This window comes from Anser cygnoides, chromosome 12, assembly GCF_040182565.1.
Source record: "Anser cygnoides isolate HZ-2024a breed goose chromosome 12, Taihu_goose_T2T_genome, whole genome shotgun sequence".
NCBI classification, from domain to species: Eukaryota; Metazoa; Chordata; class Aves; order Anseriformes; family Anatidae; genus Anser; species Anser cygnoides.
The window spans coordinates 14,205,923-14,228,662 of record NC_089884.1 but is presented as its reverse complement, the minus strand read 5'-3'; the positions used below and the strand labels follow the sequence as shown (position 1 = coordinate 14,228,662).

The window sequence follows — 22,740 nt, the reverse complement described above, 5'->3', positions numbered from 1 at the left end:
CAAACGAACACAAACCAAACCAACCAAACAAAAAAACACTACTCAGTGTACAAATGTGAATTTATTCCTGGGGGGATCATGTTCTATAACTAAAAATAAGCTGGGATTGCAAATAAATATTAAATCAATTATCCTGCTGTATTAGAAAGCTCTTACACTTAATGAGCTGCTCAGTATTTATGATCAGGCACAGAAAGGCATGACACAAGTTGTTCTCATATCCTAGCACAGCACCAGTTCTGAATAATTTTTGTGCTGGTGACCCAGTAGCTGAAGCACAAGCCAGGACATCCAGGTTCACTCCCTGGCTCTGTTGTGGAGTTACTGAGTGGATATTTGATCTCTTTAAGAACTTATTGGGTTCTTAAATGATTAAAAGCATTAATTTCATACATCGTCACACATGTGATACTTGCGACAGACTTGGTACCATCTTAAGTTTAGAATTTTTCCTTATAATGTGAAATTCTCCTATTGTCTTGTAAGAGGATTTCTGCTATTATTTATTCATTTGGTTGCCACTGGTTTATTTGATTGGACTTTTTTTCTTTTCTGCTCCATATTTATGTATTTGTGATGAACTGTACAATCTTTGAGTGCTCTCTCAGGACAAAGCTTAATAATGACACTTACTTTAAAGGTGTTTCAAGGCTAACAGCAGTACTGTGACAGCAGGACAAGTTTGCTACTTTTTGTCAAATGACAGAAAATGGAGAGAAAGATCAAGACCTTATACTGGATGTGTTTTACTTTCAAGGTATGAAAGCATTCCAAGGCTGAGTGGTACTCAGAACCCTGTAGCAAAGTTTTGTGGGGAGAAAAACATGATTTTCTGAAATTGTTTCATTATAATGACTTTTGTTAATAATACAGGTGGAAAACCTCATATAGTAGTAAGGAATATGGCAAGCTTGCATGATTCTGTAGGTACATGCAACTCAAAACATTTTGCTAAAGCTGCTATTGTCTCACTGTATTTTAAGGTCACAGATCACTCTAACATTTGACCTAAAGTATGAAGCTTTGATTCAGCAATGAACTTGAGGAAATTCAATACTAAGCATTGTAACAAATCTTTTCCTCAGCAGAAGTACTTGATCACATGCTTACCCTTAAACATGAGTTCTTTTGTAATCACGTGTACACTTGAATTCAAATTGAAGTCCTTAAAGCAGAAAAGGAATGTAATTCAAGATAACTTTTCAAGATTGATAGTGGTAGTGCTTGTTACTTTGCAAAGCTTCTTTGAAGTGTACTTTTTTATTTTCTATAGCTGTGCTCATAGTTGATATTTATATTCACAGGCTGGTTTGAACAGTTAAATATATAAAATATAAAGTGTCAGATATATTTACGTACACTAATGGTAGTGGTTTTGTTAAAGGATCTGAGAAAATGAAAGTTCCTTTTAGAAACAAAGCATATTTCCTTGCTTTTTAATTCTAAGTTTAAATGCTTAGCATTTTTTGTTAAAATCACTTAGAAGTTAAAAAAAAAAAAGTTCTTTTAGTGTTAAAATATCATAATATTTGGATGTATCTGAAATTGTTGCATATTTTCCACTGAATTTATAAATTCTCTCAATGGTATTTTCAGTGGGAAACACTTGCCAATTTCATTTCTCAACTCTGGAGTCTTAATCCTTTTCTACTACAAATAAAAAGCCTCTGGTGAAACTTTAAGTCTCAACTGTTGTTTAGAGATGCATTTTTGCAGAGCCGGTCAGCACTCTGGAGCGATTCTGGGCCAGAAGCTGAACTCCTAACCACCAGAAGACATGCTGATGGTAGGGTGTGCAACTTGATTTTCACAAGCACTGACTTTGTAATGCAATTTTATGCTGGGCACCAAAAATCTAGGAATTAAGGCTTCTGTTATAGTGTTCCATATCAGGGATATCAAACACAAACAAGTTGACAACTGCCACAGGGCTTATTTTTGCTGCTGAGACATTTATATATGTGTCTGGATGGCCCTTTTTCCACGGTCAAAAGCAGAAAAGCCTTTAGTGTAGCTCAGTGGGCTTCATAGAGGTGAGAAGAAGGTAGGGAAAGACTGTAAGGAGAGAAGAAGGAAAATATAATGTAGTCCACAATGGAAGACATGATAAAAGGCAATAGATGGAGACTGATGCAGAACCCTAGTGACTTAGCCATATGTTGTCGTTGTTGGCTTGAAATGGAGAAGCAAAACTCAAAGGAAGATCATCAGAAAAGACTACTTTTTCTAGGGAGCCTGCATAAAAAACGGGGTTAACATTTAACATTAACTGCAGCACGTCAGCTGTAGTGTGGGCAGCAGATGTGGAAGATCTGGCACTCTCAGGCTCAACAGCTTTGGCTGCATTTTACCAGTTGCAGCAAGGGTAGGGAGTATTTCAGAGGTCCTGTGTGTTACCTTGGTGCTGCTTAATATCTATTGTGTCTATTCTGGATAAGCTCAGGGTTCAGTACATTCGCTGGATGTGTATGTACTTCATCTCTTTCAAATGTGCATAAACAACAGCCACTGATGCAAACCTAGGAGTGACCTTGCATAAGCTCTTCTTACTGTCCTCTTTATTCCAGGTGTGAGAATGAGAGCAGATCAAGATCAGACCAGGGGATGGAGTGCAGTATGAGCTCTCTGGGCTTTTCTGCTGTGTTTACCTAAAGCCATCTCCCTCTTGAGGTTTAAGGTGAGAACATGCTTCCTCCCACACACTAGCCCTTCAATTTTGTTGAGGTTTCTTTGTGAACAAGAAGGATCCAGAAAGTCTCCAAGGCTTCCCACTCTGCTTTTTATCAGGCATATGAGTGACTGCATTGGTTTGAAGAACAAGCTGTACACTTCTTTTATATTATCATATTACTTCATACTTTTGCACAATTCCTATGTGATGTCTCACACTATGGCACGAATCCAGGTAAGTAAGCTCGGTCAGAGCTAGCTTGAACTTGAATCTGAGGTCATGGTAGATAGTCCTATGGAAACATTAGCCCAGTGCTTGCTGGTAGCAAAGCAAATCAAGTGCTAGGAAAGGATGGTGGTCAAACCAAAAGGCTGCTGCATAACCCTAGGGCTCATCTATGCCTAGAGTACCACTATATGATGCACTCTTTCTTTCATGTCAGGATATGATAGATCTGGAAAAAGTCTCCAGGAAGCAAATAAGGTTGATATAAGGTATAGAACAGCTTCTGTGTTGGGAATAAGTCAGAAAACAGAGAGGAATATAATAAAGTCTGTAGAGCTGAGTGGCATAGAGAGGGATCAGTTGTGTAATCTCCCTTCTGATACAGGGAGTATAGGCCATGTGAAATTACTAGGAGTCAGATGAAAATAACCTGAAGAAAGGGGCTAGGAAGTGAACAAAGCTCATCAGGTTTCAGCTGTTTGTCTCAGCTGCAAATAGTTGGAGGCAAGGGAAGATAAAAGACAAGCATCACATGCTTATCTCATTCTTTATCTTCAGTAGGTGTCAGCTAATGCCTGATGCTGAGGGTGGGATACTAGGCTGGTTGGGCCCTCGGGTCTGTCTGGCTTGGTTACCTGTTGACAACTCACACGTGTATTCAGGCACAGCTAGCTAAGATGGCAGTGATGGGATATAAGCTGCCCGTTACTTGATCTGTGGTTACTAATGGTAACCTTGAAGGTTAACCTTCAGAGTGTCAGGAGTGCAAAAGAAAGCTTTAGATAAAACACTGGTCAGTGCTCCCAGGGAGCTGCTATCAAACTGATAGCCTGTGCTACTGGTCATCTCAGTGCCATGCCATTCTGCCCCCATGCCACATCCCTCTGCCCTACTGAGCACGTTATCAGTCTGCATTGTTGAACAGTGCAAGTCAGGTGCTTCAATGCTGCGTGGCTTCAGCCTTGAGGTAAGGGGTCACCTAATTACAGGGTTCAGTTTTTTTGGTAGAGGTTTTACTCATTGATTCAAACTTAGCATTTTCACAATCAAGATAAATATTGGCTGGGGAATCAGAAATACCTCCATTTCATGCCTGCTTGGGGCAATTTCTCTTTAGACAAGCAGAAAAATTGGGGCATGCTGCAGCCGGTCAGGCAGCTGACAAAAACATGAGTGGATCATAAATAAGTTATTTTCCCTACAGAATCATTATTGGCAAGGGTGTAGGACTAATCTAGAGTGTCTCATCTCTAGTAAGTAAAAGTAAAAAAGAAAAAGTAAAATAGCTTTGGAGGAGAAACAAGAATACCTTTATTGAGATCTCCTAGGAAAACAATGAGATTTTTAGGGGATTGTGGTTCATATTCTGCTAGGTGCTGAATAAATACATAGATAATTCTTGCTACAGCAGCTTGTTTTTTTTCATTGACTTATGCTCAGCGTTGAGCTTTGACATATGTGGAAATGGATGACTATCAGATAAATGTGGAATTACACAGATCACTAAGTATTTCTAACACACATGCATTGGGGAATTAGTTACTGAATAGATTTATTCTTGTGCAGTAATCCTGCCTTTTTTCCTGCAAATTCACTCTGCCAAATCTTTTCAGAGTTCATAGTGGATATTTCATGTTTCTAAAGCACAAAAATGACTCCAGAATACATGCAGGTATTTCAAAACAGCACATGCTATTTTACAGCAAATGGCAGCTCCTTTCACGTTCCAGCTTCCTTAAACTGGTCTAGAGACAGAGCTGTCAATTACAGTGAGAAGCCTTGACCTATGAAATATTTTTGTTACACTTTAATGCATTACTGTTATACTGTGACTAAGTGATAAGATTCTCTTTGGAAAAGATACTGGTTCATCCAGTTTTACGCAGAGCAGTTCCAATGGACTTTAAATTTCACTCCTGGCAGTCAGTGTTGCTGCAAGTGGTGCTATTGAAAGAGGGGAATTGGGGTCTAAAACTTAAATTGAGTGTATCACTTCAGCTGATCTTTCAGTTTGCCTCAGAGCCCTGTTTAAAGGAAGGGGCTTGCATGCTAAAAGCTCTTCGAATTTCCCTCAGACTTTTAAAAAGTTACAGGGGAAGGAAAATGCTGCAAGTCAGGAACATCAGAATTAGTGAACTGGATCTGACCAGCTTCAACCTATGCGCCAGTATCAGCTGCTTTAGAGGATGAGGAAAATAAACCCTGAGGCTAGGCAATTGTGGGATAACTCTAGCACAGTCCTTTTCTAATCCCCCCCAGCTAAAGACTGGTGTGTTCTGCTGCAGAAATGCTTATTTTAATTTATGGAAACCTATGATGTTGGCTATATTATTAGCTCTGGATAACCTTAGCTGTGCACATTTCTAAGCCCTTCAGGAAAGCTACTAAATTCTTTGTCTTAAGTAATTCTTGATGTTGGTAAAGAATCTTGATGTTGTTAAGAATTTTATTAAGCCAGGCTAAAGAACTACAGAATGGCTTAAGCTGTGGCAAAGAAACAAATCCAAGAATCTTTGAAGGATTTCTGCAGTCCTGTTTATGAACTGTGTAATGGAGTTAAATGCATTTTAATACACACTCCTTTTCCAGTTCTGAATTGCCCACTTGTATTTGATAATCATTGTTTTTGCCTTAAGAGAAAAAGTACAGCAAAGATGCCCAGTGCTCACAGGCTTCATCTGTATCCCCTGTACTTTGAGGGTTCTTCTCTGTTGGTTATTTCAGTAAGGAAATCATGAATGTTAGCTTCTGTGGGATATTTTGTGCTTTGGGGCATTTGCTTTCCAAGTTGCTCAGTCTGGCACATCATAATATAATGCAGCAGTTATTTTATTAAGCTATTAGTTGACAAGTGCCAGTATAGATAGATAAAACATAGCTGAACACTGACTATAGGACTGTAGAAATTAGAGGCTATGTCTTCAGATCATTCTCTTATCCTGAACTCTTGTAAATATTTATGATTATATTGACATTAAGATAAGAAGAGGAAAATTCCCTACCAGGTTCCTTTGCAGTTTAATCTTTGACTAGGTCATAGCTGCTGTTTGTTAGAAGTGAAAGTGCACAACTTTACTTTTTCCCCAAAACCACATCAATGTTGAGATCATCATGGAGGCCTGAGTGCAGTGAATGTGTTCTGAGCTTTCCTCTGTGTCCTGTACCTGGAGGACAAGGAACATGCAAAGGCCTGGTCCTGGGAAACATGCATGGCCATAGCCCCTTGAGCCAAAGGACTGCACATCTTTGCATCATACTACTTTTTGAAAGGAAGCTTATGTGCTGGCAAGTACAAAGCGCACTGGATTTGGCCATCATCCCCATACACTGATCTGAGGAGAGGACAGTGACCCTGGCCCCTTTTATAAGGTGGGCCAGGAAAAATGCATGTGCAGCCATCTCCTTCTCTCAGTGACTGTATTTTTGTGAGATACCTGCTGCCATTTCACAGTATAGTAGGCTACTTTGTATGTAATAGGAATGTATTTTTCAGGGAGTTTATACGGACTAGCTAGATCTCAGCTAACACTCTCCATTATTGCTCCCTTAGTTAGCTTGGATAGAGAAGATGTACAAGATCTCCCAATAAGGCATTCTCAGTCAGCACTGGAGTGCCCATACAAGGTTTAACTGCAGATTAGCTGAAGATACAGCTGCGTGAATGCAGTGGAGCTCCATAGTCCTCCTGGGTGGTATGATTGGTTCTCACTTCCCCAAGTTTATTTCTTAACAGATGTTTTTAAGAGGCATTGGTGGAAGTGGTGGATGCCTCTGGTCAGTGAAGATTGGTGAAAATCTTTGCTTTGACCTTATGGTTTTAGGAAGAACACCCTCTGAGAACAGACAGGGAGAGAATGACTTCAAGGTAATGAGCTGAGGGTGGGAGAAAACAAAAGTCATTATTTTTTTAGAATAGTTCCAGCAAAATACAAGGTTTTGTTCTATATTTTCCTCAAACAATATTCAAGGGCACTAAAAAAAACACATTTCAATCATTTATCAGAGTGGGAGGTCAATGTCCTTTTGAATAACAAGTGAATGGGGTGAACCTTTACTTCTCTCCTCTTGGATGCAGCTGCCTAAATGCTGAAAAAAAAAGTATGAACACGGGACACATGTGGCCTTGGCAGGGACACAGGAAAGCAGGACACAAGCTCTGGGCCAAATGTTTCTTTAGAGGAAGCCATGTGAATGCACAAACACATGTGGGAAGTCATGAGCAGAACTCGGTCTCTCACTTGCAAAGTTTCCTAAGCTGTTTTTTTTTTTTTTTTTTTTTTGTCAAGCGCAGCAATCCTTTGGCTTCCTCAAGGCTTCCTTACTCTAGTCATTTAGCAAAGCAGTGCACTTCAGGGATCCAGTTGCTGTCAGAAGTGGTGTGGCCACAGCCTGCCCCTTCTGATTTGGAGAGCGCCAGGACATCTTCAGGGAACATCTTGCTGACATGATTTTTTTAAAGTTCCAAACTGGGGTCCATGTTGTGGTGTTGGTGCCAAATGTGGGTTTTGTTTGATAGGAGCTTAAAAAAATAGGCAAGTAAAATATTTCAGTGTTGATTTTGAACCATTTATTTTCATTAAATATATAGGTTCTAATTTTGGTGGATAAGTTAACATACGGTTATGTAAGTGGAAACTTGCCTGTGTAAAAAGGTGGAGATCATTTTGGCAGCAGCAAAGCTGGATTTCAGATTCTGAACAGAGATCATATAGAACTGAAATACTTGGTCAAATGTTTTAGTGCTTATGTGAGACTTTGCCTTAGATTAAATCATCTGCACTAGAGGAACTGGTGGGAGGTACTGAAGCACTTAGAAAGTTCCCCTAGACGGGAAACATGCAGAATTTATTTATTTTTGTTGTAATTGAAAGAAATAACTAAGTGTCAAAGCACTAGTGTGGCCCACAGGATCATACTGGGAGTGTTCCTCTGATTATTAACACCCAGCAGAACGTGAAGTTGTAATGTATGAAACAATGCAGTGTGCTGTGATAAATTGGCACGGCGTAATGGTGTACCTTAACATCTGGCTAGTGGAGAGGATGGGTGTGAGAGGAACAGAGACAAGTGTCACAAGAGAGCTGTCAGGATCACAGGTAAGAGCAATGGATTCTGACACTGGGGAGGCATTGTTCTTTATGCTTCCCCCGGATGAGAAGACAGCAGAAACAGGGCTATCTGACAGGTTTCACAGGTAGGATATGGGTGGGTATAATTTCTCGGTGACATGAGGTGTTGAGTCTCTTGACAGAAGGAAATTTCTTGCAATGGGGAATGGTTCAGGTGCAAAATGTTTGTCCTGAACAGTGCTACAGTCTGTCCATGCTTTTCGGCATATTCTTCAGATTTTACCTTGGTAAAACACGATATTGACTTGTTTAAATTCTGGGAACTGTATCGTGGCTGACCAAAAAGAAAACAAATAGACCTTGGCAACAAATGCACCCAGGATTGCCAATACTGTGAACTATAGGGTATGACTTGAAGGTGAAGTGAGTGGCTACCAGCGAAGTCTGTCACTCTTTTCTGCAGCCCCAAACCTTCTCTGGTTGGGATTGATACATGAGGTGGTGTGTTTTGAATTCCCCTCTGCACATCGATAGGGAATGGTTTGCCTTGCTGCTGTTAAAGTATGCGCAAGGCTTGTTGATATGAAAGCAAACGTAGCCCTCTGCTGCTGTGTCCTGTGTTTCTGCCGGTACAAGGGAAGGTGGAATTGATCCTTTACATTATCTGAAGGCAATTTGTAATGTCATGAGTCCCCTTTTCCAAAAAATGACTTTAAAGAAGCTTTTCACAAAGTGTGGCATAAGCATTATATTGCTCTAGCTAGATCACTTCACATTTTAATCTGGATTAGTATGTTTCCTGGATTGTTTGCTAGAAGCTAAACTTTACTATTTTATTTTTTGAAAGTGAAGAAGAGAAGCCAGTGCAAAATTAGCTTTGAGTTTCTACTTCTCTGATAAATCTACATGTACCTTGTGATACAGAGATATGAAATCCTCATATCTCAGCTGGTTAGAGTGCAATGCACCTCAGTGAAAGAGCCTACAGACTAGCAGCTTGGAAGAGGTTTTTCCCTGGAAAAATCTGAAGCCCTCTAAAGACCTCTAAGTCTGTGCACCAAATGTTTGTCAGTTTGTGCAAAGGAGTTAGTACCACTGGTGAGTTCGTACGCATAGACAGCTTATGAATAGAGATAATGCAAAGCCATGCTGGAGACCCTTATGTAAACTTAATTCTTGGGCACTTATTAATTTGGATGATACTGCTTGCAGTGAATCAGGAAGAAAAGACAGCTGAATCGCATACCTTTGTCGGTCAGAGGCTGGCTGCCAGGTGAGGTACAGATTACACAATTACTTCCTCTTCTGGAAAGTTTGAGCAGACAGTGCATTAGGCTGAATTATTTGTTTCCAAACAAAGTACACAAGGGGAAACAGAAACATTGATACATAGGCTATGTGGTGTTTGTTAAGATAGTTTTTAAAAAAAAGTCTCCAACTTGCTAGATTTAATGGTCCTATTGTGCAAGCAAATAAAGGACAGTGAAATGTCATATTTGAACACATTCCTGTGAAGAACTCTACTGTGTGCAACAATGAGGTAAAACTGCTGGCTTTGAAAAGACATCCTGGCCTTTCTTGCACAGTGGTAATATTAAAGAGATTCTAATTTTCCTAAACCTAGTGGGAAATTAAGAGAGGACCTCATCTTGTACATAGAGGTCAATTTTTATTTCTGCAGATGTGTACACTTAAGAAGTATTCCTGTTTTTACTGTTGATAAAGCCTGCCAAGCCATCGTATGGTTTCCTATTGTGTCTATGCCATGAGCCAGTGTTGACCAGAACATCTTTCTTCTAAAATGTTTGACGTGCAATACTGCATTATATTAAAGATAGCTTCTGAAAAACCTACTAACAGGACAGTTTTAAGTCACCTAACCAAGCAAATGCCTTAGTTTCTCTGGAAGTTTAATTTTTCTTGACTGATACTGATCACGTTTGTTACCAGCCAATGAATATATATCTAGGTAACACATCTGAAAGCCTTTGCTCATGTCAAAAAATCAGTATGAGTTACATAAGTGCACTGTGAAAATATTACCTTGGATAAAGGCCCAGACAACTTGAAAGAGACCTTAAATACAATAAAAACCCCCTTCATTTTGACTTATGGATTTAGTGATTTGGATTTCTAGAGGGATCATTTGGTTAAAATTTAAATGAAACAATGGTTTTGTATTTATTAAAAATGTGATTCTGGTGTAATTAAAATAGATTGCACTCTGTCCTACTTTGATGTGGGTCTTGAGAGTGTAGAATTTTCTCAAGAGCTGTTTTCATCTTTTGTATCACATTGTTGAAAGTACCTCTTAACTGAGTACCAGCAGTCCTCCTGGCTCCCTGAATATCATAGCTTCAAAATAGATGGTCTCAGAGATAAAGATACACAGTACTTACTACTTGAAGTGAGCTACCTACTTCAGCACAAACTTGTTTAATTTGTACTTCAAATTTAGCGAGCTTGATTATTCCACTGAACTGAGTAAGATGCCTTGGATGAAAATCCTAGTATGTTGTGGTTTGTAGCCTTTGTCGTAGTTTTACTCAGGAGGCTTAGTCATTTTACTGCTATTATGCAGCAGGTTTATAAGAATATTTCACTGACGGAAAAAATATACACACCTGAACTCTATATTTTCAGGCCCAATATATCTACAAGGTATAGGAGAAACTTCTTAGAAGTAAGGCAATTTAATTCCCATGATTACATGAAAAATAAAAGTTATGATTAGGGATTTCTGTATAGAAGAGGTCATGGTTGGAGGACCAAGAACAGGAGATACTCTTCTGTTGAATAAACAACTCTTGTATGTCTGTCCTTATTTAGCACTTTATACTTAAGCTCAATATGTGTTGTGTGAAATGAATTTTGAATTCTATAAGGTGATACAGTTTTAATACTGCGTAGAGCTAAGCAGTGACTCCTGATTTTAAGAGCCACTGACGGATAGGGATCCTTAGAATAAGATCTAGTCTCTAAACTTGTTTTCTTTGAACTAGAAGAACTTAAGCAATTCTGTTTTGCTTTCAAGATGGTAATTTGCAGCTGGATTTTTACCACATCACAATTTACAGCAAGGTCTCTTGTGTGTCCAGTTCAAGTTCTTCTCGTCCTGGTCCTGTCAGCAGCTGGCTTTTTTTCTTCCCATGGAAGTTAGCACAAAAAAAAAGAACGATGAAGAACCCAGTGGGAAGTTGATGATTGGCAGTACATAGGATCAGGTTCCCCAGAGATGCTGATGAAGTTACCTTGGTTGTAATTTTATTTCTATTAAAAATCTTGGAGGGAGGATAACTGCTATTTAGAAACTGTCTGATACAGGAAATGCATTATGACATTAAATACTAGAGAAAAATGGGAAAAGTAGAAGGAATTGAGTAAGGAATTTACTGTGCCATTTAATCTCCTTGATTTTGGTTGGTGTGACTGAATACAGTAGCGCCTGGTGGCTCTGGGTGACTTTACACTTCTGAGCACAGCCATCCAGGTGACAGGACCTCTACAGAGACACCCTGCTCTGCCAGTGCTCTCAGGGGTCTCATACATATCCCCAGGTGTGTTAACTGCTTTGTGTTGATAAGGTGAAACTAAAACCTCAAACACTGTCCAAAGTGGGAAGAAGGTAATCACAGAAGTTCTTTCCATTTCTTTCCAGTTCTAAAGCAAGCACTCAGTGGTATCCTATCACTCCTGTTCCCTCCATGAGCTACCACTGTATCAGCTTTCTTTTTATGCTATAAAGGAAAAACCCAGTTCTGCCATAGGAAGTGTCGCATTTTATGAAATGTCAGGTTTTAATTTGCCCTGAGGATTAAAAATGAGTGCATTTGTTCATTGTAGTGTTTCCACCATACATGGCTCCTATAAACCTGCCTTTCCTGTGGTCATAGAGTCAGCTGAACATCACTAAGGAAAGTTACTCTGCATCATTCATTCACAAGCTGGGAAGGGAACTATTCCTGCTGACTCATGCTTATAAGTATTTTCCTTGCTCCGCCTCCATTCATTTCGGCTCCACCTCTCATTTAGTGCTGGTAGCCTACTATATTTAAGCAGCTGTCTTAGAGCAGAGGCAGTATTCAAGGCTTGGAGTCTGGTTGGCTTTCCTGGCTGTACAGGCATTTTCAGAAAGATCTCACTTCTCATCAGACCTGCTGCTAAAGGTAAGAAGGCTGTAAGTGAATATAGAAAGTTCTGTTTGTCCTGCATATTGTAACATTGCTTTCAGAATATCACAGGGGTGTTTGTAGAAACAGGTGCTATTTTTATGTATCATGAAGTCGAATTTTTCCACACACATTGTTTTTATGGGGTACTCTGGCTTTGCATATGAGAGTGATAGCACAAGTGGTGGGAAAAAAACTCCTGAAACTTGTGGGAAAGTGAACAACTTAAAAGCTATTAGGAAAGTGTAAACTTCAAAAACTATTAGGATTTCTGTTTCTTAAAAGCACTAATGAATTAAGTTTAAATAGCTTCTGATGAAGTGGATGGGTTGATGAAGAAATCAAGCTGAAGGAAACTGTTGCATTTCTACCTTAGCATTGTTCTTGTTTAAACCGAAGTGTCACAGTAGCACTTTCAGTCTCTTCCATTATTTATGTGCTGACTGCACTGCTCTTTTGAACTCTCCCCATGTGCTATAGTGGCCCTGTTTAGTGGTCCTTACTTGAGCAAAAGTCCCACTGATGTTCTAGGGAGAGCTGCTTGCAAATGGCTGATGTAACTTGGCCTTTTACTTCTACTAAAGATGATTTAGTTTCATTGCCTTGTTAATTCATCTTTGCTTTTTTTTTCTGCTTGCTTAAAACCTATTTCAATTGTGCAGCCTGGAGCCACTAGGGGCCATACTGACCGGCTTTGTGAGTTATAGTCCCTCCAGGCTTAAGGCTGTGTCGGGAAGGTATGCAGAGTCTGGTCCAGGATGAGCTGGGTGCTTTTCCAAGCCAGAAAGATTATGTAACATCACATCAATGCTGAAATGCTTGGAAGCAGCAAGGAGATGAATTGTGGAGCTTGCAGCGTGCTCTCAAATTAAGAGGAGGAAAGATACAACCATTTAAAGTAGGAAACCTAAGGCAGGAGCCAAAACAGTGATCAATGTCACTAAACTGACCAAACATGAGTGCCCAGCAGCCTACCGTACATGAAAGAAGCATGAGGAGATGAGTCTTGGGTTCCATCCTAGTTCAGGCTTTCTCTTGTTGCATTTAGTTAACCACCTCTCTCAGAATGTGAAATGAACTTCAGCGTTCTGTACGCTTTCCAGTAGTCTCTGCAAGAACAGGCTTTCATCTGCTGCACTGAATTAACTGTATGGTGATTGAGGTGTATGTAATTTCTTGATTCTGAAACTGAAAAAATAATCCCCTTTTACTTATAATGGTAGGGAAAGCGAACACTTGGCCTGAAACTGAAAAGCCTGTGACACTCTGAGCACAATTTTGCCCCCAGAAGTCAAACAGCTAGCCTACAGGATGGGAATAGCTGTTAACAGGTTCAGCATCTGGTTCATTTTCTCCTAAGCAGTAGATTAATTAATTACAAATTACAGAAATGCCAGCTTTGGGATGTGGATGGGACTTTTCATTTATAGAGACGTGCTAGGATAAACAGAAGCATCTGACAGTTAATCTTGTGTTGTTAGGATAGTCTGGTGTCAAAACTTGGGGAAACAAAGCATGTAGCATTGAAATGGTCACAATGGGGTTTTGTGAACCCAGATCTTGAGTAAAACCATGGCTAAAAAGTGTTATGTATGTGCACAGAACTAAGAATTTTCTCAGAACAACAATTGTGCTCCTCTAGCCATTACAGTTTGGTTTCATTGCAGCGAATGCACCCTTTTCATGCATCAAAAGGTACAGAATGGAGGAGGAGGGTGAAATGAGGGGAGTTATCGCTGAGCCTGAGGCTGCTGGCTTTGTACTCTATCAGGGTGGGGTAGGGTGGCATGGAGCAGTGGCCGGGAGCCAAGGCAACCTTCCTGCACTGCAAATAAGGCTGCCAGACTGACTTCCACCACCTTGTGCCTTTTTTGTCCCCTTTGGGATCCCCCAGGAAAGCACTGGCATGCAACAGCACGACCTTGTGCCCAGGTCTTATGAACAGGCTCGCGGGCTTGTTCTCTCTCGTATTGGCTTTGCTCTCCTGGACCTGTTGCCTTGTGCAGGATTGGGTTGGCTCGGCAGCCCTTGCTTCCAGCAAAAATCCCACGGATGTTGCTGGGTTACCGCTGCCTGCAGCATGTGTGCAGACTTCCCGTGCGTGCTGCTGCAGCCTGCTACGGAGCAGAAACCTGGAAGAGCCCTTCCAGAGATCTTCCTTCTTCCTTTCAGGTTCCCAGTAGTTTCACAGAGATAAAAGATGTTGGGAAAAATTAAAAAAAACTTGTCTTATGTAGTGCAGCTGTGGAGAAGGAATTATTTGTTACCATGGAAAGGTAAGATAAGTCCTGTGATTTATGCTGGTTTGAGTGGGTACCTTACTGGTCACACTGGTATCCTGTCCCTCTGGTGTCTCAGGACATCAAGGGTGCTAGTGCTGAATTCTGGAGCTTTGTGGTGGGGAACTATTCGCAGGCAGATTTACACCACAATCTGCTGATGGTAGTGCAGGTTTTGGCTCATATGGTAGAACTTACCCCAGAAGGCGGGGGAAATACTTGGCCAGTTAGGCTGGGCTCCTGCCACTACTGGGGTTGGGGTAAGTATGCCTTAAGGGGTGGATGCCTGTCTCCACATGGATGCAACATATGGAAGAGTTTGTCTTCTGAGTATATGCATCTACCTTTGGGTCACAGCTAAGCTGGGAAATGAAGTTTCCAACTCCCTTTAAAGTTAGATGCCTGAAATGACTTGAATTAAAGACATAGCTATTATGTCTTCTATGTGGTTCAGGCAAAACACATGAGAAAGACTTAGTGAAGTGGTAGTAGGCAACTAGTAGGTGTTACTAAACTGTGATACACACTTTGGACAAAGCTGCTAGTTTTAAATTCCACATGTAGGCCTTATTATGTGCCTCTACTTAAATGAACCCAGTGCTCTTGAAGCAGTTCTCAGTCACCTTTGGCTTGGTGCACAAAGGAGTTGTCACATCCTTGCAGGCAAATGCACTCACAAGTCTCCTCCTGAAGCCTGGGATTCTTCAAATCCTAAATTTAACTGTGGTCCTGCCTGCTCATTCAGTCACCGGGGTCTTACGGCATTAACGTAGCTGCTGGGGATATAAATGTCAGGCTTAAAGGGGGAGCATTGCGCTCACAGGATGGCATCCGCTGCGCTACTTGTGTCAGAGGCAGTGATGTGCCAGACCTTATGGGAGTGTGCAGTGCGCTTGCCAAATATCTTGCTGTGCTTGGAAAGGGTGTGGAGAGCATGCCCTGCTGAACAAAGTCGTACCATTCAGTGGATTCTGACTTAACTTTCCCAACTGAGAATAATATTTCTAAAGGCAGTATTCTCTGTAGAATAACATAAAAGCTTCTGGTAGGTTTTGAAAATCTCCGTTCTACTGTGGTAGAAGTAACTTTTGACTTCCATGGACTGGTGACAGTGTAGTTTAATTCCCTGGAAAACTGAAGTAGTTATTTAACAAGGTGGGATCCCTGCAGGAATGGAAAAACCAACAAAAAAAGAAAACCACCAAGAACAAAACCACAACAAACCTTTGATTCACTCCTCATTGAATATTTGCATGACAAAATCAGGTGTTTTGTAGGTTCCACTCTAATGACAACTTAGCCTCCAAGATAATGTTACATATTTTGTTTAAAGAATTGTTGCTATTTACTTATTCAAACTTAGAACTCTGTGTTCTGGAAGATGAACAAAGAGGGCATCCTCAGGTTCAGGAACCGCATTAGCACTTCTCAAAAAGCCCTCTAGGCATTGAGCAGCACGTGTTTGAAAATGCAGCCAAGAGATTTCCAGCCTTTGGGCAGAAGTCTTGAGTGAGATTTGCTTACCCTCATAATAAATGCACAAGCTACTTTACAAAATAAAAAGCACTTACAAATGGGTTCATGATCATTTAATTTTTTTTTTTTGGCAAGCTGCAACATGTCAGTTGCAGTCGAAGGGTTACTGATGTTGCCAGCTGTTCTGAAGGGACCGAAACTCATGTGTGGTAGGGAAAGATAAGGGCCCTCTCCTTTTCCTGTGATATAATCAGGGAATCATCCTTCAGCTTCTAGGGAGGGAAAAGGGTGAAAAGAGTAGGCCTGTCCTGAGGGTGGAAGTATAATGTGATGGTGTACAGTGCAAGGAAATAATTTGGATCAGCCCTCTTCTGTGGGCTATAGACAATAATGTAATTTTGTCAAGCAAGTGTTTGAGAACTTCTGTGTTTTAACAGGTTTGATTCCTGGGCCTAAATGCTCTCGGACAGGAAGATGTATTCAATATTGAACAGGCATCAGAAAAAGAGTGGGTTCAAGCTGCTTCCCGTGGTGATCATAGGTAAGTTTTCTCCTGTCTACGTTCTCTGATGCTGTTGTTGCTTTGGACTTGCTGTCTTCAGCTTTTGTTCTGTGTGTTGGATACTCAAACCAGAATCCCTGGCTAATATTTCTGCCTCCTTTGCCTGACAGTCAAACTTTCTGTAGTACCAAAAATGAATGGTAGGAAGTAGGGAACCAGCTATTCAATAACCTGAAACACACCCTTTTTTAAAAACAAGAAGAGAAGGAAAAAGTAGCCTTTTGGACATGAGTTCAGTGGGTCTGTTTTTTCTGTTGGGTGTTTAGAAGGGTTGGCAACCATTCCACTGAGATAATCATTTCACAGAAAGTTGATTAATGTTCTGTAGTGCTTGATTTGAGGGATGAGTGTGATCTTTTGTGTTCTGCCTGATTTACTTAGGAAGTGCTCCAGATGCTGTTAATGTTTCTGGAAACTTTTCATAGATTTTTTTTTTTTTTAAATGCATGAGAAATCTCTTGGCATGTGTAAGTCAGGTACATTGACTTTATGCAGAATTGAATAGAATGGTAGAAAGCGGTGTCTTTTCACCAGTTTAGAAAGCAGGTTATGTAGTAAATTTACTATGTCCCTTTTGAGAGGGGAGGTCCCTAGAGTGTCTAAACATGGACCCAGTGTGGAGATGTCCCTAAAGCCTCTGAAGCACTGGTGTGAAGATGTGCAGGATGGGCAGGCTGTCGGACTGTAGCAGCACAGCTGTTTCACTGCAGCTGGACATTACATACAGGTTCCAGCTGCTTCCCCAGAGCCCTCTCTGGGAAGCCCATAGGCTCCTGCTGCTGCACTGGCAGCCTCACGAAAGCAGTTGCTTTCTGGAATAGGCAGCTCTGCTTGTGACCATCCATGTCAAACTTAACTGTGGTTCAGAAAGTAAATTCTCTGCATCGATTGCTCAGTGTTGTGCACTTGGGTGCTTAAGCTCGGTTCAGGAACCTCCTCGTACATCCCAAAGCAAAGGAGTAAGTTCAAAAGTGTTATGTTCTACTGCAACTGCAGCTTAGTTTTTGTTTAATTTCCGTGGGTTTTGGAAAACCTTCCTGTGAGTGGAATATTCCAAACACTGACCCACAGCTGCCGGTCCTCACTCAGTACAGCAGACTTTGTCCCCAGCTGTGGCACATGCTGCCCTTCACATAGCTCAGCTCGTTGTTAGCTTTCCAGCCCGAGCCTCCCTCTATCTCAAATGGCCCAAGTGGCCTTTGCTCCAGTGATTCACGCACACAGCACGGGCACTGTGTCAACACAACCTGCTGCAGGCTGCTCTGTCACTTCAGCTCTCCTCCCCGACATCGTCACTGCATTATGTAATGGTGGTTAGTCACACAGCAAGCAGCAAAGCTGAGCCAGAGAGGCTGTCGGTTAGTTATGCAGACACTGTAAAATATTAAACATACTGGAGAATGGCCATGTGAAATCTTTCCACAGGCTACTCTTGCTGGGCTTTGGAGTCGCACAGATCAAGTCTTTCCACTGTCTGTCGAGTGGCTGGCAAGAGGAGTTCAGCTCTCCAGCAATCTGTTCAAAGTGCTGTATTCTGAGGGGCTGTCTCGGCATGGCAGAGAGACTTTTCTTCCTTAACATGCTGCCCGCAATACCACGGTAGAGCTGGTTCCAATCTGAAAGTGTCCCCACGTGGTCAGTCAAACCACTATTGCCAGCAATCCCTTATTATACAGCTTTTCATACTGTACAGAGCAGAGCTGTTTTGGTCACTGTTTTCTGGACATCCTGTATATCCTGTGCACAGTGAACCACTCTACACAGATGGGAAATGTATATCCAAGACAGCTGAGGCCCCCAGTCGGTATGTGACCAGTTTCCAGACCTTTAAAGAAGTTGATGAGCAGTAACTCAATTTGTCAGTAGGACAGAGACCTCAGCCTTCAGGTGAGGTTAGCCTGTGGCTTGTGTAAGCAAATTCATAACCTTGCAATGCAAATGTATGTAATTAAGGAGTAAAAGGGAGCACAAGGGTAAAATGATTTCCCCAACTGCATCCAATAGGTCAGGTCAGTCACTGGTATTCTGACAATAGAAAATCTCCTGTATACATAGCAGTGACTTTGATTTGATCTGGGTATTAGAAATACTTTTTAAAGGGCCTCTCTCTCTGCAGGCCTAAAAAATCTCCGGCATTTTGTCTTTTTAGGGAATGGACCTTCAGGAATCTGTCTCTCATATTTGCTGTCAGGCTACACCCCTTACTTCAAAAGAGAGTCTCTTCATCCTCATCCTATTCTTCAGAAGAAACTAGAAGAGGCTCCAGATGTCTCCATTTTGGACCAGGTTTGTTTAAAGAAAATACTTTTTTAGCAGAAGCTTTCAGTGTATCGTTATAGTGAAACACCCTAGGGGTAAATTACAAGTGGTGAACTCATCTGAGGTTTCGAAGTACATAGGCAGAAATTTCAAAGTACGCAGACAGAATAAGCCTTAAGCAAAGTACTTCTATTTATCCGAATCTCCCTTGTATGAAGTGCCTGCATTGCTAAGATCCTGGAGGTAGTCCTCAGGCAGTAACGGGCTGCACGCAAGTAAATGAACTTCACAGAACACCAAAAGCACTAACTGGCAGTGCTGCAGTTACAGGCAATCTGCTGCCTGCCAGGACACATGTTTCGAGCATGTGATTTGTGTCTCTTCAGGATTTGGAGTATCTGTCTGAAGGTTTGGAGGGACGATCCCACAGCCCCGTGTCTCTTCTGTTTGATACTCTTCTGCGTCCAGACACAGACTTTGGTGGAACAGCAGAATCTGTCCTCACTTGGTGGCACGAGACTGACAGAGCCATTCCTCACCTGGTCCTTGGCAGAAACCCTCCTGGAGGTGCCTGGCATGTAAGTGAATCAAAGCCTAACTGCTTAGGTCTGCATGCTGTAGGATAGCCAGAGGTGTTGACTGGGGAGTCAAAAGGTGCTCCAATGTGCTGGTCATCCATGTTTGATTTTATGTGTACGAAGAAATGAGTTTAAAAGGGGTATGGGGGAACAAGAGAGTTTGTTCTCTTTGGAGAACATGGATGGTTTCTTCCATGCTAGTGGATCACATGAAATCACTGACTTCTCATGTTCTGAGACATTATTGAAACTTGAGTTACATTTCACTTTGTACATTAAATAACTGAAAGCTGTTTAACTCTCTCGTTCCAGTCTATCGAGGGCTCTATGGTTACTCTGAGCAGAGGGGAATGGATGGGACTCCCGGATCTCCAGTTCAAAGACTGGCTAAGGCAAAAGAAAAGGTGAGATATCTATGGTCTGATAATTTTTTTTTTTCTCAAACATCCAGAGGTTATTTGGGAACCTGGAGTGGACTCCTTGAATGCAACTGCCCATTTGTCATGGATGATTTTGCTGACAGAAAGGTCGCTTTCCCCATCAAAAGTCCATTCTGCATTAAGTGACTCCAGATAAAGTTGGAGTGCTGGTTGCCATGTGTCCTTCTCAACACACACTGGCACGATGATCACAGTATGACCATGATGTCATCTGAAAATATTTGCAAAAGGCATGGGTGTCTGACTTCTGTGTCTACTGCTGCTGTCCCTGATGACAAGCATAATCATCTGAGCTGCTTCACAGTCTCTCAGGTGCTTTTGCTCTCAATGTATAACAGTTGAAACCTTAAAGGAGTTGATAATGGAATAGAAGTGAAACACGTGAGAGGAAGGCACAAATGAGTGACTGTGTTTTTAGGGATGGGGACTTTTTAGGGATGGGATTCATGTTAGTAACTTGCCTTTGTCCAACAGCTTGCAGACTTGACTGCTAGCTCTATGTACCAGAAAAAAACTTTGCTGAAGTCAGGGAAACTAGATAAGTCTCGTCTGATAGTGTCAGGATAGATGGCTCTGGGATACATTCAGTGGAAGAGGGGAGAAATTCTAGGCTCTTAGTTAACTGCTGCTTGACCTTTGTTTGTAATATATTACAGAGGCCTTAGAAACAACAGAGCCACAGCAGAAGACATTGCTCAATACTACCAACATTATGTGATGAAGAAAGGGCTGCAGAAGAACTTTAGATGTGGGACTGTTGTAACCTCTGTGAGGAAAGTGAGTGCAGAGGGCATCTCCAACCACATGCAGGAAGATCTGCAGAAGAGCGACTCCCTCTGGAACTTCACTGAGGAGGGTATGGAGGTCTTTCAGGTGGATGGATTTGTCAAAACTGTCCAAGGTGATAAGGAGCCCTTCTCTATCTATGCAGAAAATGTAGTCTTGGCTACTGGAACATACGATAGTCCCACTTGGCTGGGGGTCAAGGGAGAGAACCTTTCCTATGTCCATCACCAGCTCTCTGCCCTAGAGGAAGCAGTGAAGAACAACAGTATTGGTATCACGTCAGACCCAGTCTTGATTGTAGGTGCTGGTTTGACAGCCGCTGATGCGATTCTCTTTGCTCACCACTGCAATATTCCAGTAATTCATGTTTTCCGGAGGCGAGTCAGTGATCCAGGTCTTATTTTTAACCAGCTACCCAAAATGATGTATCCTGAATACCACAAAGTCCATCAGATGATGAAAGAACAGTCAGCTGCTTGTGCTGGGCCATATGAGTGTTACATTAGCCTACCTGAACATCGTGTACTATCTTTTGGCAAGGACAAGAAATGCATCTTTCAAGACAAGAATGGCTACCAGAAAGCTTATAAAATTTCTATGGCTCTTGTTCTAACTGGTTCAAATCCCAACCTCTCATTTCTGCCAAATAATGGCATTTATTTGGCAATGGACAGCGACCAACCAGTCAATCCCAAGAGGAATCCCATAGATGTTGACCCATTCACCTATGAATGCACTCAGGAGAAAGGGCTTTATGCCCTGGGACCTCTAGCTGGAGATAACTTTGTACGCTTTGTGCAGGGAGGGGCTCTGGCTGCTGCCAGCTCTCTCTTAAAGAAAGCAAACAAAAATCCCCCCTAACAAAAAAGCCCCCCTGTGCTAACAGTGTCTGAATGGGTTGCTACTGTTTTCTTAGAGATATGTACATCCTCAAATGTGAAGCCCACTCCTGGTATTCTCCAAGGTTATGTGGAGAGTTACTTAATTCTTGCTGAGTTATTCGGGATGGTTAAGTCACCAACTGGAGTGGGTTTCACTCATGGCAGTACCTTTAGTCCATGGGGATTCAGCTCCTTTCCTGCACAGCTGTGCATGGAGGCAGCAGGGGCATTGAATCTTGTGCCTGGAGAAGCGGGGGGCAAGCTTGTGATTGCTCTTCTATGTTGACACCTTCCAGGTTGCTGAAAATTTAATTGGGAAACAATCAAAGTCAATTATTTCCAGCCAGCCTGCTGACAGCCCTGAGTCTGTCAGTCTTACAGTGTTTGTGATGAAACAAAGCAAGCCAATCTGTTTCTGGTTGCTCCTGTGGCTCAGCTATATGTTCTTATTAGACCAGAATTCACTGAAAGAAGTGGTATTCTGCAAATAAACTGGCACAGAAACAGAGTCAAAACTGTATTATCTCACTGACAACACCAGCAACATGTAATATCTAATATCTTTTTATTCAAAAGATTTGTGATTTTTTTTTTTTTTCCCCCTTCGGGGAAGTGGTGGTACTGACTCACAAAAATCTGGTTTGCCATCTTGCAGCTTTTTACTAACTCCTAAAATGCGATGGCCAAATTCCTGGCAGCTGCTGTAGAGACAGCAGGACTGAAGGGGAGCTACTGCTCTGTCCTGAAGCTCTGCCGAGGTCCTGTGCGGGGCTTCTGCTGCACAGAGGATTTCAGAGAGAAGCAATAAGTTGTGTACTGTCGTGTGAATTTCTAATGTAATGTCATCTTCTAATAATGTTGTGTATTAAGGGGAAATGGCACAGTCACTTTCTGATGGTTTATGGTAAATAGTATGATTTTTATACTGATTTTTCTAAAAAAAATTTCTAGCAAAGCATCTTCCTACAGGCTTTCAGTCAGTGTTTTGAATGAGCTGGGATGGGTGGAAATGATGCCTTATGTTGCCAACAGCATTCTCAACAGACCTACAAGGCCTTGTGTACCTCTCCTAGGAGTTACAGCTAATCTTATTCAATGTAAAGACACTCTGCTCCTTGTGTTGTACTGAAACTTGCTGATGTGACAGGATGCTGCGCATATCTCTGGAAAGCTGTGTATGTGGCTGTTCTTAAAAGAATCCTCTTCAAATTGTGCAGGGAGATGTGTAAGGAGCTTGTCTGCAGTGTTGCTGTATCACACCTGAATGTTGTTACCACTGACTCATATGAAATGTTTTTCAATAAAGTGATTTCAGACTTATTTTCAGCTTGTTTGTTTTTAACTC

At 41.5% G+C, this 22,740-nt stretch overlaps 1 protein-coding gene across 4 annotated transcripts; it reads left to right on the top strand.

Annotated features, from left to right (window-relative positions):
- The first annotated feature begins 633 nt into the window (after positions 1–633).
- Positions 634–22,715, top strand: OSGIN1 (oxidative stress induced growth inhibitor 1). Of its 4 annotated transcripts, XM_067004683.1 has the most exons (7): positions 634–757; positions 2,568–2,677; positions 16,327–16,430; positions 18,601–18,737; positions 19,097–19,288; positions 19,601–19,692; positions 20,385–22,715. In XM_067004683.1, exons 3-7 carry the CDS (start codon positions 16,346–16,348, stop codon positions 21,373–21,375), a joined length of 1,497 nt encoding a protein of 498 aa, XP_066860784.1. In that variant the 5' UTR covers positions 634–757; positions 2,568–2,677; positions 16,327–16,345; the 3' UTR covers positions 21,376–22,715. The 4 variants fall into 4 exon arrangements, with proteins under 4 accessions (XP_066860784.1, XP_066860786.1, XP_013047867.1 ...); XM_067004685.1 differs by lacking the exons at positions 634–757; positions 2,568–2,677 and adding an exon at positions 3,743–3,863; XM_013192413.3 differs by lacking the exons at positions 634–757; positions 2,568–2,677 and adding an exon at positions 11,974–12,131.
- Positions 22,716–22,740: the final 25 nt, after the last annotated feature.